This window comes from Chanodichthys erythropterus, chromosome 16 (genome assembly GCF_024489055.1).
Source record: "Chanodichthys erythropterus isolate Z2021 chromosome 16, ASM2448905v1, whole genome shotgun sequence".
Taxonomy (NCBI): Eukaryota; Metazoa; Chordata; class Actinopteri; order Cypriniformes; family Xenocyprididae; genus Chanodichthys; species Chanodichthys erythropterus.
The window spans coordinates 19,656,911-19,678,171 of NC_090236.1; the positions used below are offsets into that span (position 1 = coordinate 19,656,911).

A 21,261-nucleotide genomic window follows, 5' to 3' on the forward strand; every position below is an offset into this window, starting at 1 on the left:
CTCATTTGACATCCTTTTTTATCAATTCTGTCTTGAGTCACAAATCTATCATTTTTCATTTTTTGTTGTTATTATTATTTCATAGCTAGACTGCAACCTACTACAGAAAATGAACCTGAATGACCTAAAGAAGTTGGACACTTATGACACCAGATATTCTCCAATTTAGTGGGCTATTTCATAGGGCAATTACAATTATTTATAATTCTTTTCTTTTACTTTTTTTCTTTTTTAATCAGACAAAAACTAACTATAAACTCTGGCACTCTGGCCCACCCAGTTGGATCACTTTTCCATATATACAGTGCACAGCACAATGAGTACACCCCCTCTGAAACTTCTGAAAGACCGCAATTACTCAATTACTTAGAAGACATGTTAAGGTTCTTTAGAGATATAATGTTCCAGCAAGTCTGCTTAAACAATTACCAAAGAAGCATCTCAAAATTATTCAGGAAAACAAGATTTTCTTATCAAGGTAATAAAATGTTGTGTAGCAAAAATGAGTACACCCTTCTAAAAGTTACTAAATAAAATGAAATAAAAAATTTCTGGTGTAACTTTAAGGCAATGTTTGATCAACAGGTAAGTATGTTGAACCAAAACATTTAAAGAGAAGTAATTTCTTGACAATTAAGAGTTATATAGCCCACTGAATCATTCTCAGACTTAATTAATGCTGACAACAATGGAAGCACTTGGGAGAGAACTGTCAGGAGACTTATTTCTTAGCACAAAAGAGGACAGTGGTACAAGAGGATTACCAAATCATTGTTTTAAGTGTGAAAATATAGCAAAAGTAACACAGAAATTCAAAAACAATGGACTTGTGACAAGGACCCTGAAATAATCAGGCCTTCATTTTAAGCTTTCATTTAGTGATGAGGGATTTTTTTGCTAGACAAAGAGCAGGAGAAATACCAAGTGAGTGTCTCAAAGCCAGCAAAAGCTATGAAAAGAGTGACTGTTTATCTCACAGAGTAAGATGCAGCCTGCAGAAATGACATGCATGGTTGTTGTCTTCACTGGAACTACCTACTGTAGCCAAAGCACAGTAAGGTCAGTTAGCCATTTCCAAAGCCCATATTTAGAAAATATAGATTCTGGGAATCAATACTCTGGTTTCATGAGACCAAATCAATCATTTTGGATCTAACAGCATCAAAAATGTTATGGTGTTGCTAGAGGAAGAGTACAGAGAAGTGTCTGGTTCCCACAGTAAAGTTCGGTGGTAGTAAAGCTCTTATATAGAGATGTATGAGTGCTGAAGGTGTGAGGGAGTTGTGCTTTATCAATGCTGTCATGAATTCCCACACCACTGTGTAATTTAATACACAAATTTGAAACAGAAGATGCTACCCTTTCCTCATACCCTGCATTGTTGGGCATTTTTTCAGCATGAGGATATGCATTCTCCCAAGGTGAAAAACCTTCTGTGGACATGTATTGCACTCAATCTTAACACTCTTGAGCACCTGTGGGGGATTCTGAGTTGAGCAACAATCCCCAATAATGATCAGGGCATTTAAGAGCTCATCATCCAGGAGTTAAACAGGACAGATGTGACAATTTGTCATAAACTTGTACACTCCGTGCCAAGAAGGGTCAGAGCAGTATATTCAAAATTATGGAGGGCATACTAAGTGCTAGAATATTATAAATTTGTTGAATTAAATCTAGGGTGTACTCATTTCTGCAATCCTTAATTTAAACAAAATTGGCTAATTTACTTATTTTATGGCTATTAATGACATATATTTCTCAGTTTTTATTATGTCTATGTTTAATACATTTTAGTTTTGCCATCTTTCCATGAATTGTATTAGTGATCATAAAGAAAATACATATTTTGTATTTGTTCAGAGGAGGTGTGTACTCATTTATGCTGTGCACTGTATTTATTGTTCTGCTGCATTCATAGAAATAGCAGTTGTGACATTCAGATCTACTACAGGGCAAAGCATGATGTGTAAAATAATGTTTTACACATCATGCTTTAACTTTGCAATTTCTAGTATTGCATTAGTATTGCTTCCTTCTCATGAGTATTTAATAATTTTTGACTTTTCAGTCTGAGTTAAATCTCTTTTTTGGCTCATTTTGCCTGTAAAAGAAAACCTGCCTAATAATTCTGCACACCTGAATATAAGGCATTTTTCATTTCCAGCCTTCATGAACAATTATATATCACTTATAAATGATTAAAAACAATATTAATAGTAGTTATTAAGATTGATGTGGATTGGCATTGGTAAAATGTGCCTGGAAAAAAAATATGATCAGAAAATCAACTTGCCTAATAATTCTGCACACAGTGTGTGTGTGTATATATATATATATATATATATATATATATATATATATATATATATATATATATATATACACTCACCTAAATGATTATTAGGAACACCATACTAATACTGTGTTTGACCCCTTTTGGCCTTCAGAACATCCTTAATTCTACATGGCATTGATTCAACAAGGTGCTGAAAGCATTCTTTAGAAATGTTGGCCCATATTGATAGGATAGCATCTTGAAGTTGATGGAGATTTGTGGGATGCACATCCAGGGCACGAAGCTCCCGTTCCACCACATCCCAAAGATGCTCTATTGGGTTGAAATCTGGTGACTGTGGGGGCCATTTTAGTACAGTGAACTCATTTTCATGTTCAAGAAACCAATTTGAAATGATTCGAGCTTTGTGACATGGTGCATTATCCTGCTAGAAGTAGCCATCAGAGGAAGGGTACATGGTGGTCATAAAGGGATGGACATGGTCAGAAACAATGCTCCTGTAGGCCGTGGCATTTAAACGATGCCCAATTGGCACTAATGGGCCTAAAGTGTGTCAAGAAAACGTCTTGGGTTACGAGTGTAACCCTTGTTCCCTGAGTAAGGGAACGAGACGCTACGTCAGTGACGTGATGGGAATCCTCTGCATTTTTGTGTTCGTGAAGCACTATTGTATCCAACCAATGAGAGAACGTGACGTCAGAGGCGGGCGACGTCGCGGACCGGAACCAAGCATGCCCAGAAACAAAGAACGCTAGCTTCTGTGATATGTCTGAAGTAAGCGCTCCAGGCATGCTGGAGGTACGGCAACGTGACGTAGCGTCTCGTTCCCTTACTCAGGGAACAAGGGTTACACTCTTAACCCAAGACGTTCCCTTTCGTGGGAACTATCGACGCTACGTCAGTGACGTGATGGGAACGCTGTCCCCACTACGCCGTGCCTCCGAGTGCCTGGCTGCTATCTTGTAACACCAAAGCACCCGGAGTACTACTCACATTAAGATTATAAAATCTGATGAAGGTGTGCTGGGATGACCATCCAGCAGCACCACAAATATCCGCCAAGGAAACTCCTGACATGTGAGCTCTTGAAGCAGCCATACCTCTAGTTGAGTGTGCCCTAACATCCAAGGGGCATGGACGCCCCAGAGCTTTATACGATAATGAGATGGCCTCAACCACCCATTTACTCATCCTCTGCTTGGACGCTGGGCCCCCTCGACTCGGGGACCCATAACATACAAATAGTTGGTCTGATTTTCTCCACAGGGCAGCTCTGTGAACATAAGCGTCCAACGCCCTCACAGGACACAGCAGATTAAGTTTTTCCTGATCCGGATCAGTAAACGGAGGGGGATAAAAAGCCTCCAAAACGATAGGACCTGGGACCCTAGTGGGGACCTTAGGAATGTAACCAGGCCTTGTATGTAGAAAGGCCTTAACCATCCCTGGTGCAAACTCTAAACATGATGGTGAAACCGAAAGAGCTTGAAGGTCACCTATCCTTTTCAAGGATGAGATGGCCAGTAAAAACACAGTCTTCAATGTGAGCATTTTATCTGACACATCTTCCAAAGGTTCAAAGGGCGCCTCAGCCAACCCTTGTAACACGATGGCTAAGTCCCAGGTCAGAGATTTTGGGCGTACTGAAGGCCTCAGCCTCAGTGCGCCACGAAGGAAGCGAACAACTAAGGGGTCTCGACCTACCGAGACACCACCCATAGGAACATGATAGGCTGAAATCGCAGCCACATACACTTTTAATGTGGAGTGAGTTAAGCCTTCTGAAAGCTTTTCTTGGAGGAATTGAAGCACATAGCTGACAGATGAGTGGACCGGGTCCACCCTATGATGGCTACACCATGTAGCGAAAACCTTCCACTTATACATATAAAGCTTCCTTGTAGATGGAGCTCTGGACTGAAGGATGGTCTCCACAACCTCGGTTGGGAGACCAGATTCTATGAGCCTTGCCCCCTCAGGGGCCAGGCCCACAGTTTCCACATTTCTGGACGGGGATGTAAAACCATGCCGCCCGCTTGGGACAGGAGATCCTGTCTGACTGGAAGCTCCAGAGGAGAGCCGTGAAGAAGCGATACTAGGTCCGCAAACCATATTCTTGTTGGCCAGAAAGGAGCCACCAATATCAGGTCTACCCCTTCCTGACGGACTTTGTCCAGAACTCCCGGGAGCAGAGAGACTGGGGGAAAAGCATACAGACGTCGCCTCGGCCACGTCTGTATCATGGCATCCAACCCCAGAGGAGCTGGGTGCCTCAGAGAGTACCACAGAGGGCATTGAGTTGACTCCTCTGTGGCAAAGAGATCGACTTCCGCTCGACCGAATGTTTTCCATATGAGCTCCACTACCTCTGAGTGAAGCTTCCATTCCCCTGGACTCGCGCTCTGCCTCGACAGAGCGTCCGCCCCCATATTCAAATACCCCGGAATATACGCCGCCTTTAGCGAGAGCAATTTCCCCTGGGTCCACAGGAGGATGTGACTGACCAGTTTGCATAGTGGCCGAGACCGTAGTCCCCCTTGGTGATTTATGTAGGAGACCACCGTAGTGTTGTCTGTCTGAACCAACACATGGTGGCCCCTCAGGTCGGGGAGGAAGTGCTTCAGAGCCTGAAACACTGCCAGCATCTCCAGCCGATTTATGTGCCAGGAGAGCTGGTGTACCTCCCAGTGACCTTGAGCTGAGCGACCACTCATGATCGCTCCCCAGCCCGTGAGGGACGCATCTGTCGTAAGCATTACGCGACGACATGAAGTTCCCAACACGGGTCCCTGGGACAGGAACCAAGGCTTTTTCCACATGACCAGAGCACGAAGGCACCGCCGCGTGACTTTGATCATGCGAAAAGGATTTCCCCTCGGAGAAAACCCCTTGGTCCTGAGCCACCACTGTAAGGGTCTCATGTGCAGAAGGCCAAAAGTAACAACGTTGGACGCAGCTGCCATCAGACCCAACAGTCTCTGAAACTGTTTTACAGTGAGTGACCGGCCTAACTTCACCCCATTCACGGCCCCGAGAATGGAAGTCACACGAGCGGGAGTCAATTGCGCCCGCATCGTGATGGAATCCCAGATTACCCCAAGATAGTTGGCAACCTGACTCGGAACCAGCACACTTTTCTTGCCGTTGAGCCTCAGCCCAAGCTTCTTCATGTGCGACAACACAACATCTCGATGTTGAGCTGCCAGACGTTCTGTTTGAGCTAAAATCAACCAATCGTCGATATAGTTCAGCACGCGGATGCCTTGGAGTCTCAGCAGAGCCAAGGCTGCATCCACGCACTTCGTGAACGTGCGGGGTGATAGTGATAGGCCGAAGGGAAGAACCTTGTATTGGTATGCTTCGCCCCCGAAAGCAAACCTGAGGAACTTCCTGTGAGAAGGATGGATGGAAATGTGAAAATATGCGTCCTTTAGATCTATCGCCACAAACCAGTCCTCGGATCTGATCTGTGGAATAATCTGTTTGAGTGTAAGCATCTTGAACTTCAACTTCTTTACAGATCGATTTAGTATACGAAGATCAATGATCGGACGCAACCCCCCATCCTTCTTTGGAACAATGAAGTAGCGGCTGTAAAAGCCCGACATTTTGCTGGGAGAGGGAACCCGTTCTATAGCCCCTTTTTGCAAAAGCGTCGTAACCTCCTGTTCCATTACCAGAGACTGCTCTGGAGCTACCACTGTGTGAATCACTCCACTGAACCTGGGCGGAAGAGAACCGAACTGAATTCTGTAACCCTGTTCTACCATGAGCAGCACCCATTTCGAAATATTCGGAAGAAGTTTCCATTCCCCCAAAAATTCTACTAAGGGAACCAGCCTCTCGAGACTGGTCTCTGGTGTTTTTGAGCACGTGGCTCGTTTATCTGGCACGGCGCACCGGCAGATAAGCGAATCATGTGCTGGCCGACCCTCCTCGAAGGATCGACGGGGACTGCTGCGCCCTGTCGCACACTGGGTGGCAGGGTTGGCAGAACAGCCCCCTGAGGGCACCGATGGGGAACGATAGATGTTAATCGTCGAACCCCTTCGGAGGGGACTGCCCTCAGAAACCCTGACCCATGACCGTCAGGATTTCTTTTGGGAAGCCTTCCGGGAAATAATGACGGTCCTCAGATCCGCCCTACCCCCAGAAGGCTTCTGCTGTACAGCGCGCACCGGTCCCCAAGCTTTCCGCGGGGAGCACGGGCGGCCACACTAGCTTTCTGCTGGGACCTGTATCCCGAGGAGCCGGCTATCGGCTGAGGCTGCTCCCGCCCAGCAGCCTCAGGGGGATGAGATTTCCGGGGAAGGAATCTTTGGAACGCCGCTTTCTGTTTTTTCGCCTCCTCGAACCTGTCGACGACAGTAGCAACTGCGTCACCGAACAGGCCCTCGGAGGAAAGCGGCGCATCCATAAGGATATGTTTGTCTTTATCCTTAATATCTGCGAGATTGAGCCACAGATGTCTCTCCGTGGCCACCATGGCTGCCATAGAACGGCCTACTGACTTGGCCGTCTCCTTGGTGGCACGGAGAGCTAAATCTGCGGCTTTTCTCAACTCCTGAATTGTATCAAAAGTAGCTTCCCCAGACTCCTCAATCTCCCCCAGCAGATCAGCTTGGTATGCCTGCAGTATAGACATTGTGTGCAGACATGCCGCAGCCTGACCCGCTGCCGAATAAGCCTTGCCCATCAAACTCGATGTTTGTTTTAGTGGTTTGGTGGGCAACGTCGGGGATTTCAGGGACGATGCAGACTCGGGCGAGAGATAGCTCGCAAGCGTCTCCTCAACCCGAGGCATCGCCCCATAACCGTGTTGCTTCAGCCCCGTAATATTACTATAAATTGTCGTTTGTGGGCTGAAGACACGGTACTGCACGGGTCTATTCCACGACCTCGACACCTCGGTGTGGAGGTCGGGAAAGAACGGCAGTCCCCTACGCTGGGGTAGTGACCTATCTGGGAGGAAGCGTTCATCTAACTTGCTTTTTATTTTAGGAACGCTCTCCTCCGCGGGCCAGCTTATTTTCAGTTTTTCTACTGCCCGGGTCACTACCTCCATAAGCTCCTCATGGGCTGGAGATAAGGATGACGGTCCCTCATCACCACCCTCGACACCTTCAACATCAACCTCCTCGGAGGAAGATATATTCAGTGTCGGTGCCTCCCTTTGCGGGGAAGAAACCGCAGCGCGTGCTTCCACCACCAAAGGAGAGACACTAGATCTAGCAGGTAAGGGAAGCGATAAGGCAGAGCCCGTCTCTCCCCCCTCTGCTAGATCCATCTGTGAACCCCACGAGTGCAGCCTTCGCTGTGCCTCGGCAGCAGCGGGACCAGACCCGCGGGGAACACTCGCCGCGGCGCCCTCCTCAAAGAGCGCCCGGCGTGAGCGCAGCGCCCTGAGAGTGAGCCGCTCACAGTGCACACAGACAGCCCCCTCAAGAGCTGCCTGTGCGTGCTCAACTCCCAGGCATTTCACACACATCTCGTGTGTATCTCCCTCCACGATGAATCGCGGACAAGGAGGTGCACACTTAGTGAAACGCTGGCCTTTCTCCGTCATTTTATATATATATATATGTCTATTATGCTTATTTCACTTGTTTGGAAACTCTTGTCCTCAGACAAAGAGATCACTTTCTGGCGAGATGGTAGACAGACAACAATAAATAAGACAGACAAGATACAAATAGCGCTTACTGAAGACAACAGAAGCTAGCGTTCTTTGTTTCTGGGCATGCTTTATAGGTTCCGGTCCGCGACGTCGCCCGCCTCTGACGTCACGTTCTCTCATTGGTTGGATACAATAGTGCTTCACGAACACAAAAATGCAGAGGATTCCCATCACGTCACTGACGTAGCGTCGATAGTTCCCACGAAAGGGAACATCCCCTACACCATTACACCACCACCACCAGCCTTCTGTTTACGCAAAATTCTGGCTCTACCATCTGAATGTCTCAACAAAAAATCGAGACTCATCAGACCAGGCAACATTTTTCCAGTCTTCAACTGTCCAATTTTGGTGAGCTCGTGCAAATTGTAGCCTCTTTTTCCTATTTGTAGTGGAGATGAGTGGTACCCGGTGGGGTCTTCTGCTGTTGTAGCCCATCTGCCTCAAGGTTGTGCGTGTTGTGGCTTCACAAATGCTTTGCTGCATACCTCGGTTGTTCTTCTATCAGCTTGAATCAGTCAGCCCATTCTCCTCTGACCTCTAGCATCAACAAGGCATTTTGCCCATAGGACTGCCGCATACTGGATGTTTTCCCCCTTTCACACCATTCTTCGTAAACCCTAGAAATGGTTGTGCGTGAAAATTCCAGTAACTGAGCAGATTGTGAAATACTCAGACCGGCCCGTCTGGCACCAACAACCATGCCACGCTCAAAATTGCTTAAATCACCTTTCTTTCCCATTCTGACATTCAGTTTGGAGTTCAAGAGATTGTCTTGACCAGGACCACACCCCTAAATGCATTGAAGCAACTGCCATGTGATTGGTTGATTAGATAATTGCATTGCATTAATGAGAAATTGAACAGGTGTTCCTAATAATCCTTTAGGTGAGTGAGTGTGTGTGTATATATATATATATATATATACACACACACACACATATATATATATATATATATATATATATACACACACAACAGTTCTGTCTGGTTCTCGAATCTGATTGGCTGATAGCCGTGCAATATTTCAGTGATAACAGCACTCCTACCTTTTCACCGTAGTCAGTTTAAACAATCTGGATAAGCGCAAGTAAGTACCATTTTGATTAGCCGTCATACCTACAATGTTTGTGCACTGTGTAAACAATGAGTGACGTATGCGTGAGAGAGATCACTTCTGGCGCTTGCGTAAACTACGCCAGAGCGTGCACACACCTCACGCACAGGATGCCGTATGCACACTCATGGCAGTTGGACGTAGTTGTGTATTAGAGATAAAAATTTATATAATACTGTTCGGTTTCTCACACAAACCGATCGTTTTGTGTCTTAGGACATCAATGTGTCGTCACAAGCCACACTAGCCTTCCAATGTTTTTCTTATTTTTGTCACCTGATTGAGTTTGTTTTCCTTGCCACCTTTGGGTTGTTTTGTTGGGGTTTAAAAGACACTTAATACTTAGTAATATTATCAATTTGACAGCACTAACAATATCGGATGAGAAAAAAACCTGAACAGAATTGAGCTGAATGACGAGACTATTGTCTTCCGTAGAGCTGCTTTACAGCTGAATCGAATTTTGCAACATCAAAACTTTTATTGAACTGAATTGAATCTGTGGCTCTGTGAAGCTCCCGGACTGGTCCAGGTCCTTCAGAAGGTTAGTCTGGTAGGCCTGCAACATCGCCATAGTGTGCAGGGCTCCACCTGGTGCCGCATAGGCCTTTCTAACCAGCCTCAGCCAGAGCGGGCTTCCAGATCTGGCCTGAGAGCACTGGAGCTAGCGGGTGAAGTCCGAGAAAGGGAATTACCTGTCTGAAATTCCTCTGCCAGCTCCACCTGCGATCCCCAAGGCAAAGATGCCTGGCTCCCATCCCTTGCGCAGAGAGCCAGTTAAAAGCGGAGCTTCCTCACTGTGAAACGATAGACAATTATGTTTAATGCTGCTGCCCTTTTATAGACATGCCGATTTGCTAGTGACATCATATGACTTAAAATGCGCTTCAGACACCAGAGCATGCTGAAAGCATACCTATTGTGTCAACATGATGCAGCGTCAAGTTCCCTCAAACGGGAACTTATTAACGCTGCTACGTGAGTGTTCCTAACACAACGGCTGATTGAGTGATGGAAAATTTGACATATTTCTCTCTTCTGACCACTGTAATCAAGCTCTCCATATTTTTTTCTTCCTATTTTGTACAGTCATAGAAACACTATCATGGAAATTTTTTTTATTATTATTAGAGCAAATGGAAAATTCAAAAATCATTTATTTTAGTTTACATTCACCACCACTATAGAAGTTTGCCTAAATATGAGGACTTCCACATGAGAGCCCCAGAAGCCTGAAAAGTGTCCATTATGAATTATATCATTTGATAGAGCCGTATAATAGAAGTCCACCATTTTACCAATATCCATCCATTCAAAGATTTTTTTTTTCTCCTCACCACTGGTCTATGGGATTTATTATTTTTATAATTTATTTATTAGTTTTGCTTCTGTATACCAAGTGAAAACTCTAATTTTGAAGGTTACATGTTGAAGTTAAATACAGGTTGAAGTTTCATACTCTAACAAACCTCTAAACATTGAACAATAGTAATAGTGATGCCTGCCTTAGTAAGCACCATTACACACATACAGTAAATTTTGCATCAAAGAACAAAGCACATTTCCAGGCATGTGTACCCCTTAGGCAAGAACACTGTCATGTGAAACTCTTTGGTACATTATGTGATTGACAAAATGATGCAAATGGCATCCAATACCAGAGATCTGGCTCTATCTGCTCGCATAGTTTGTACTGAGATGATACGGTCATTGAAGTGTTTGTGAGAAATAATCAATAAATTATGTTTAAGAGGGTAAAAACATGTGAAAATGATAATGTAAGAATTAATTCATGTCAAATGGAGTTGCAGTTGCAATTTCCTGTCTGACACTTTCATTTTTACTCATCCTTTTCTCAGCTCTCATTCTTGATTAAGTGGTGGTGCATGAGAGGAAATGACTGTGCAAGCATTAGGATGTAAATTGTGAGAGGTATGAAACTCAAAGGGTATGAGAATTTTTCAAAATTTCCCAAACAATGATGCTTGCTTATATTATGCATTTAGGTTTACAAGAAAATCTTGTCTTGTAATTTAAAGCACCAAGGTGATGGTGACTGTCTAGCGTAAACTGTAATTTTGTCTCATGTTAAGGACATCTTGGTGTCCTTTAACACTAGAAGTCCCAGAGAGCAGCCATTTGGCTTTTCTACCTATAAAACCCGCAGGACAGCCGATGGGCTGGAAGTCTTTAGGCTAATATCCTTAATCAGCTGTGAACAGTTGCTTTTGTTATGTAAACAATGTGGGGCCATGCTGAGCCACTTCAAGGAAACTTGTGTTTCACTTTGCCATCTTAGGGAGAAATCAACACACATGTTTTTTTTACTTTGTTGCTGAGATCTATTGATAAAAATAGTACACAATAAAATAAAGAAACCAACCATTTGTACACATATTTACAAATAATATTAAAAAGTGAGTGAGTACATTCCAGCAATCACTCACAATCCTGGCACTGCCTGGCAATATATTATAAATACATTTTGTATATATTCATCATATATTAATCTTATATTTGAAATACATCATAAGTCCATTTTTAAAAGTGTTTGAAAGATGGTTTCAAGTGTACTACAAGTGGTAACTTAAAACATTTTTCTATACAGAGATAGTATGTTAAAAGCACATTTTAGTTCAAATTCATGGTGTCTCAAAATAGCTTAGTTGAGTACACTTAGATGTTCTTAAGATTATCTTAAGAAGTACTAAAGAAGAGCTTTTAGTACAAAATAAGTGCACAGAAATAGAGCACTGGACATTATGGAAGTGTAAAAGTGTACTAAAATAAAGTGTATTTTACTGCACTTTTTTTCACCTGGGTAGACACTCCAACACTTTCCGTTTGCATTAAGATTATTTTTATTACCACACTGGCAGATATTGATCATTTTACTTAAGTAAAATGCACTTAATTTAGATCCCCCCAGGAAACAAGACTAAATATCATATATAATTTTCTCATATAGAAAATCCATCTTGATTTAAGATTTTTTTTTTTAATTTACTTAAAATAGGATAAAAAAATACTTAGTATGAAAAACATTTTTGCAGTGTTAATGAGTGAGTTAACTTTTTAAACATCACTTGCACTCCCTCATTTCAGGGTTAACATACTCAGAGTTTTCACTTAACCTCCTTTCTGAAACCGGCCCATGGTCAATCAAGTTCTCTGCTTTTAGCAGCCCTCCCTCCCCCACACATACAAACAAGCCACCAGCAACCATTCACACACACACCCCCAACCCCCCTGCAGATTGCTCAGGTAATGACCATATTTACACATGAATTGATGCTAATGATAGCCAAAAGACTAGCCAGTTAGCATCCACTTGGCTAAAGGAGGGTTACAAATCTCTGGGACTTCTAGTGTTAAATGAAAGTCATGTAATTCAAGATGCATGTCAGTTTCCATGTGCAAGGTCAACCCAAATGCTTTTTTCCTTTCCACACTGGAAACATCAGTACCACATATATAGCATGTACAAGAGAAGTGTATACTGCAGGCTCCAAAACCCACACACTACTAAAAACTTTTCTATTTTGCATTTTTACATGAAAAATTTACATAACTCCATTTTTAACAACAACAAAAAAATAAAAATCCTAATTCTAACTCTGAAGACCTCGCCAACATATGGTATGGTGTTTGGTCATTTTCGTGAAGTATATTGTTGTTGTGTAAAGTATCCTTATTCTATTTAACAGAAAACGCTGATCCAGACCTGCCTAAAAAGCATCAGTTGAAGTCCAGATATTAGTTTGTGCCATAGGCAGAGTTTCACATTTGCGCTTGGGGGGTGGGGGGTGGGGGGGTGGGGGGTGGGGGGGGTGGAGTTGTTGTTTTAAAAGAATTAAATATATATTAAGTATTAAAAGGATTAGGGGAATTAATAAAAGTAAAAATTGTAAAATAAGTTACTGCAGTTGTGAAGAAGGCCTAATCAATATAAACTATTTGCAAATAATATTTTGTTTTAAAATATGCACGTTCACTCTTACTGATATCAGATATGTCGAAAACGCAAAACGTTTTATTGTCTTGTCATATTCAGTTATGAGTTACATGAATCAAATATAAATTCGACCTTATTTTAAATTCAACATTTTTTATGTGTTTTTTAGGCTTATTCAAAATATAAATAAAACACAGAAAGTCTTTTTAACATTATTTCTGGCTAACACACACACACACACACATTTTATATATATATATATATATATATATATATATATATATATATATATATATATATATATATATATATATATATATATTTTTAATATACAAATTTATATAATATAAATGTGCAGGCTGTATATAGAGGTCCACCCTATTTCACCAAGGTCCACCCACTTGAAGATTTCTGGCCTCGCCACTGGTCTACAGTCTCCACTGGTTCCATCCAGTTCCAAGTCACCTTCATCTCTGCTGCTTCAGCCAGTTCTAAGTCATCTTAGTCATTCCTGGATAAGCTCTGCCTTGAATCCCTCGTCCACCTCGTCCTACCAACCCAATGGCTCCACCTTGGCTCCGTGCTCCCTCAGCTCCACCACAGACTGTCATCCCTCAGGCTCCCTTAAATACAGTTTCCTCAGTTCAATCATACACATTTTCAGAATCCGACTCGGGCTCGAATTGATACAGTAAAACTGATGACATTGTTAACTGTGTGTTTACAATTACTTTAGAAGCCTTGGAAGCTGAAGCTTACGATTATGGTTAGGGGTGTTGCATTTCCGACACACGCTTGAGGTGTTTGGCCAATCACAATGCGCTGCGTCACCTGGCCAATCAGAGCACTCCAAAATGTCCTCTCTGCAGCCTGTTATCACGATAACGTACTGGATTAAATCCAATACTTAATGGACACATGAGTTTTTTTACCCAAACCAGGTAAGGGTGTAGGGTTGGATTAGGGGTAAGTATTTGTTGTAGCATTGTGTAAACAAACAGTACTGTGAATGGCATCAGTAATTAACTTTTTTGAAATTGGCTGTGTGGCAGAATTTGCGCTGAACTCCATTTGGGGGGGGGGGATCACTACAAATATCCACTACAAATTGGATTTAATCCGTGCTGCAGGTTACTGCGAGGATAGTCTCAATAGTGTGTTCGACTTGAAGTGGCGATGCACAGACCAGTCGGTGAATGACATCAAAGTACCACGAGAACGATTCTGCGCTTCAGGTCAATCACACCTAATCACGCTGGGCTTTGGAGGGGCTTTTTAGAAATCATGTGTTTCAGACAGACTGGGAATATACTGCAATGATGTATAGTATGTGAAAAAATTGACCTGAAAGCTAAAACCTGAAGGTCATGTTCTCCAGCATTTCAGTGGAATAACATCTGACCTTCAGTACGAGTTCACATTATCAATGTCGCAAAATTAATTGATTAGTGAATTAAAAATAGCTACTCAATATCTCTTCTTTATTTAATATCAGAACTTTTCTTTGTTTTACTATCCATGTTTAAAAATACCAGATTATGAGCATGGGCTATATAGTGTTCTCACTGCATTTAGATTAATTCACTCATGGACATTAGTGCTCACAACTTATTTGGTCAAACTCAGCAGTCATTTGTTTCTCAAAGCACATTCTCTTTAACTTAATTTATGGTGCAGTCACATTTACGTTGATAAAATTTTTCACATAAACTCGACTCAGTTCAATAGTAATCTGCACGATCTAGTGTTTCGTGTGAGGGCGAAAGATTTCCCCATGCAGATTTTGCTTTTGCTTATGCCCCCAGACTTTTGTCAAAATGTCTCTAATATGAATGCACTTTAAGGAAAATAGAAATATAAAGCCAACGTAAAATCAAAGTTGACCCTAGTTAGTTTCATAATACACATTTTTGGACTTATTGTGCACATCTGTCATTGCATGCTTTTCAAAGATGTATTTATTTATTTATTTATTTACAAAATTAAACTACTTTTTAGCTGACATTGCCCAGACTCCTAGGCAGGGAAAATAATATTAATAGACAAAGAGCTGTTGTAACTAGTGTGCAGGTTGAAATACCTGCTCTACATTTTCATATTATTAAATATCCTGTTTCACTTTGTCACGTTGCATTATGGAAATAAAATGTGTTTGCAGAGGCTGTTTCACTTAAAGTTTGACCTATGTAAAATGAAACTCTGGTTGTTTCAGACATGGTTGCAGCTGAAGGCCTTGGCTGTTACTCAGTGTGAATGTTTGTCTACACATCAAAGCATTTACATTAATAAAGCCATAATCATCATGTTCTCCACACATTTCATATAAAATTTTATTTTTAAACTCGCATAAGGACGCAAATACAAGCACAATTTTGTTGCAAACACAGTTCATTGAAGTACATTGAAGCAAGCAAATTGCTTGTTTAATTCCCTGAGAGAGATTCGAATATGAACATGCACAAGATGCAGTGTGCCAGTTGTTCATGATATACATCTCATCTTTCCTTGTTTGTTTTACATTAGTAACAGTAGGCTCTAACTCTAAATCTGAGAGATACCGAAAAACGTTACCTAATCTGATGAGTCACGATTTCAGCTGCGACATTCAGGAGGGTTAGAATTTGCCGTAAACAACATGAAAGCATGGATCCATCCTGCCATGCATCAACGGTTCAGGCTGCTGGTGGTGGTGTAATGATGTGGGGGATATTTTCTTGGCACCCTTACCCTTAGTACCAATTGAGCATTGTTTAAATACCACAGACTACCTGAGTATTTTTGCTGACCATCTCCATCCCTTTATGACTGCAGTGTTTCCATGTTCTGATGGCTACCAGCAGGGTAACACACCATGTCACAAAGCTCAAATCATCTCAAACTGGTTTCTTGTACATGACAATGAATTCACTGTATTCAAATGGCCTCCACCACAGTCACCAGATCTCAATCCAATAGAGAACCTTTGGTATGTGGTGGAACGAGAGATTTGCATCATGGATGTGCAGCCGAAAAATCTGCAGAAACTGTGATGCTATCATGTGAATATGGGACAAAATTTCTGAGGAATGTTTCCAGCACCTTGTTGAATCTATGCCAGTTTTGAACCAAACCGGTACTAGCAAGGTCTACCTAATAAAGTGGCCGGTGAAATTATATATAGCTTATATAGATTTTAAAACATATTTCAATAAGTTTTAGTTACTTACATCCATCCATCTATTATTCAAACATCTTTCAGACTACATTTTTGTCATATGTTTGTATGTGCCATATGGGTAAACAAGTCTCAGTTAAAATCAAAAACAGAAGTGAAACTGTTGACTTGAATGGGGCTTTCTGTTTTATTGCAGTGACTTGCCTCAGTAGAAGGTACATTATTTTCCTCAGCAAAAATCCCTAAGCATTGGGACCATTTTACAAACAATTATACTTGATTTTCTGCAAAATCATATTTCTTATGAACCACAAGCAAATGTCCCTGCAATTCCAAGGATTTGCTAACTATGTGTTAATCTTGTTACCACTTTACTAACTATGGTGGAGCTCATTACTAAATAAGCACAATTCTTGAGATCACAAAATTGAAATATTGCAGAATTTTTGCAGAAAGCTGCATTTGAAAATGTTCCCTAATTTATACCTGTACTTTGTGGTCTAAGTATATTTGTGTGTTCACAATTCTTTTGGATGGCAAACAAACAACTTAGCCTACTAGCTTAGCATAGCGCTAATCGGTTAAGAAAAGCACTTTTGATTAGCTAGAAGAAGATATCACGGGACACCTATATCTAAGACACTATTAACATTTGAGAGGTCTTATGAAACTATATTGTGGTCTGATTTCAGACCCCTGTTGAACATTAAAAACATTTTTACTGTATTGAGGATTGAAAATATGATACAACAAAATGTCTTGGTGCTAACTAGCCTTTTCATTGAATCTAATCAAGAAATTTGTTACATGGTTACGTGTTACATTGTAGCCATCAGTTCAGATGACTTTATTTCAATACACCACATGATAGTATATTAATGATGGAAAAACGCAAACAACACGTGAATAAGAAAAAAAGAACAGCCATTGTTTGTTTTCTGAATACAAACACAGAGCTTGTAAAAATGATCTCGTGTAAAAGTCAGCATTTGCTTATCTGTCCATGAACTTTCCAGTCTGATTTGCATCTCTGCATCTGCACAGACCTGCTGTTGCGCCTGTCTCAGCTAGTTAGCGTCACCCCAAAAACTTCCTCTCTTTTTTTTTTTTTTTTAGTGTGTGTGCGTTTGTGGTTAGGTGATTCTAAACTGATGACGCCAATACTGCATAAAAAGGGTTGTGAGAACAGCCCGCTCTTATTAACTGAAATAACTGAAGCACAACAGCACACCAACACCTATCAGCACCAGAAAAGTTTTTGTTAAAATGCCAACAATATTGTCATCTTCAACTGAAATAAAGAACATGAACGAGGAGGATAAAACAGTCAGTCCCCGGTAAGTGTTGTTTATTGTTGTACTTACTTTCAAAAATGTAAGTGTTTGGTAAAAACAGAATATATCATGGAATTGGTGCATTTGTCTTAGAAATTTAACCGAACATGTTCTCAATCCTCAGGAGACTAGACAAGTGGCGGTTTCGTTGTCTGTTGACAGACAAGTAAGCTACTTTCACTTTTTTTTTTTTTTTCACTTTTTCTTGTGAATATAATCACAATTGTAATCCACTATTGTGGATTGCTTTTGAATGTATACTAATTATGTTTTATTTAAACAGACTGAACCCCAGTGAGACCCTACTGTGGTCCCAGTCATTGGAAAACCTCCTTAGATCCAAATGTAAGTGGCATGTATTAATTCTTATAATTATATTCTTATAATTCATATATTAATGTATTGATTCTAATACACTTGACATTGTGCACATGTCTGTGAATTTTATATATTTAGAAGATCGTTTTATCATAGAATTCATGACCAATTATTTTCCTTTGTGGATTTAATTGACGTCATGTAGGACAGGGCAAAATTATATGAACAAAACCTGCACTGTTTACTAGATGGTCAGATAGCTGGATAAAGGAACTGACTTAATGTATGCAAAGCAAAAGAAAAAAGCAGCTTCAGTTATACAAAACTACTTGGGCATGTAAGCCTCGCAAAAAAACAAAAAAAAAAAGAAAAACAAACAAAAAAAATGTATGGATATAATTGCATATATATATATATATATATATATATATATATATATATATATATATATTTATATATATATATATATATATATATATATATATACACACACACTACAGTTTTTTTTTTTTTTAAGAAATGACTTTTTAGCAAGGACTCATTACGTTTATCAAAAATGACTGTAAAGACATTTACAAAATAATTCTGTTTAAAATAAATGCCATTCTTTTAAACTTTTTAGCAATCAAAAAACTTTAAAAAATTAGCATTTGATGTAGCATGTTAGATTGATTTCTGAAGGATCATGTAACACTGAAGACTGGAATAAGGATGCTGAAAATTTAGCTTTGCCATAACAGGAATAAATTACATTTTAAAATATAATAAAATTGAAATCAGTTATTTTAAATGGAAATAATACTTCACAATTTTACTGTATTTGTGATCAAATGGTGTGCACAAGCGACTTCTTTTTAGATTCATATATTTCAATGTCCAAATAATTTTTGTGTAACCAAAGCTGCTTTTCTCTTTCGGTTCATATTTTAGAGATCATATTTGCATACATATATTTTTATGGCTGCCGAACTGATGCATTTGCATTGAGCAACAGATTAACCCTGCGGTTTGTTCTTGTAGATGGCATGGCAACATTCCACACCTTCCTCAAGTCCGAGTTCAGCGATGAGAACATTGAATTTTGGCTGGTTTGTGAAGACTTCAAAAAAATCAGGAGTTCGTCCAGGCTATCCTCAAGGGCCAAGAAGATTTTTGAGCATTACATCAAGGCAGAAGCTCCCAAAGAGGTAAGCACACTAGCACAGTGTGAAGATGTGGTTTTATTGAGCGATAGAGTTATCGATCAACGTCAATATGCTTCTCACTGCTTCTCCGTTAATCTTTCAGATAAACATTGACCACGTCACGAGAGAGCTTATCAAGCAGAACGTCCAAGCTCCAACAAGAGTGTGTTTCGATGATGCTCAGAGGATTGTCTTTGGTCTTATGGAGAGGGATTCCTATCCCAGGTTCCTTCGCTCGGACATGTACAGATCCCTTCTGGAATCAGTCTCACAAAGGATTAAGGTCTGAGAACATCTTAAATGAGGGACTGTAGGACTTCAAACACATTTGTGGGCCTGTTGGTGCAATGGACAAGATGGCCGTGGAGAAATCAGGCTTTGTCGATATGTAGGCCTGGACTCGGGTTGCACTGAACATTGTGATCCACATAAAAGCTTGAATAAGCTACTGTTTATATGTGCTGTGTTACACTGCTCTATTGTCCTGCATGGCTGTGGCATTCACAAAGACAAATGAGCCTTCTGTACAGCTCACCTGTGATGAACCACAGGAGATCTGAAACCTGCTGCAACCACAGGAACGCCATATGGACCTTATTTAACTTTTATTATTTTCATTTCTGGATGAGTGTCAAATCTGGTTGGCTTGAGATGACTTGGGAATAATGCTAATGACATTTTAAAACCTAATTCTTTAATATGAACTCATAACTCAATGAGCTACAACAATTTCATGTGACATGAAATGATTCATAAACACACAATGTACAAAGCAAATGTAAATCTGACTGTTTTTGTGTGAACAGTGGGGAACTGATGGAATATTCTCACAATAATCTGTATAACACAATTTCAATTCGTCTAAGATTTCTCAGATGAATATTATTTCAGCAAGCCAACAAATAATAAAAAAAAGGCTTGTATTTCCTGGATCCATCAAAGTACCACTGATTTCTCTCTATAGAAAAACACAAAAAAAGTTGGTTGTCCAGGTTGTCTTTTAATTTTTAAGCGGCATTTAATAACTTAATAAACATGCAAATGGAGTTATCGTTTATTGATGTTAAGGGGAAAATTTACATTCAACATTCAAAAATGTATTTGAATGTCACTGCATTAAAATATTGAACCATATGACAATTATTTTAAGTGATTTTATTTTAGTTTTTAGTGTTTATTTTAGGCCGTTCACTTTTGGCAATTCTCTGCAACTACATGTTTCATTAGAGCATTAGTAGACTGTCTGCTTAATATCTGCAAACACTTTGATTTGATGCTCCCCCAACAGACATCCTACTGACTATAAGAATCTTTGCAACAACATGTCAACTTATTCTACTAACCCGAACCCCAACACCTGTTATTGACCAGGGGGCCTCAAGATGACTTCAAATTATTTTTAAAAAAGGCAAAACAACTAAAATATCTAAAATATTTTGGGGTAGAAAGTGAAAGTGTTGTGATTGAAGGGCCTTCAAATATTTTTATGGACAGTCTTGAAGCCCAAAAGGTTGAGATCCACTGCTAGTTGATGTGGCTTAAAATTAATGAGAGTTAGTTGACATGTAGTTGCAAAGTTACTTATACTTAATCGAAAGTCTATATTATAGAATATTGTTCCATATGTTATATGTGAGATATAAGATATAGAGATTGTATGCAATATTTTGTGAGATTATAGGTGCTCAGATTGTTTTTTGGCCACTGTAAGTAAATCAGACATTTAATGGAAAGTTCTAGGGACATTTCTTTACAATTAAAAACAACTGTAAGACATAGATATAGATATAAGAAATTAATATTGGACATCCCCTTCAGCATACTACTTTCTGTTTCATGACCGAAAGCTTGGGGGGAGGGGTGGGGTTAACATCACATGGTGACGCCTGAGTTTCTGCCACCACTTCCCTATTTACACAAACAGTGTGATAGTCATCATACTCTTTTCAAATATCACAGACAGAAAGGAAGTTGAGGCGCCCACTCAATACCCCTCTATAGGACAAAACTGATCATACCAGACACGTAATGTCTAGTTCTTTTTTTTTTCTCTTTTTTTTTTTTTCCTAATGCTCACTTGCAAAGGAAAGTTTGCATTTCCTCTGTGAGAATATTGCAGGTTTTGTCAGGTGCTCTGTTAAAATTCTGGGTAATTTACTTCCATTGTCTTGTAGCTTAAAACAGAATAAGCACCATACTGTAAATGACTTTATATCATATGAT

At 40.3% G+C, this 21,261-nt stretch overlaps 1 protein-coding gene across 1 annotated transcript; it reads left to right on the top strand.

Annotated features, from left to right (window-relative positions):
• Positions 1-17,392: 17,392 nt before the first annotated feature.
• On the top strand, positions 17,393-20,445 carry rgs13a (regulator of G protein signaling 13a). Its single transcript, XM_067362408.1, has 5 exons — positions 17,393-17,539; positions 17,661-17,702; positions 17,820-17,881; positions 18,875-19,041; positions 19,142-20,445. The coding sequence occupies exons 1-5, from the start codon at positions 17,469-17,471 to the stop codon at positions 19,325-19,327; spliced, it is 528 nt and encodes a 175-aa protein (XP_067218509.1). The 5' UTR covers positions 17,393-17,468; the 3' UTR covers positions 19,328-20,445.
• Positions 20,446-21,261: the final 816 nt, after the last annotated feature.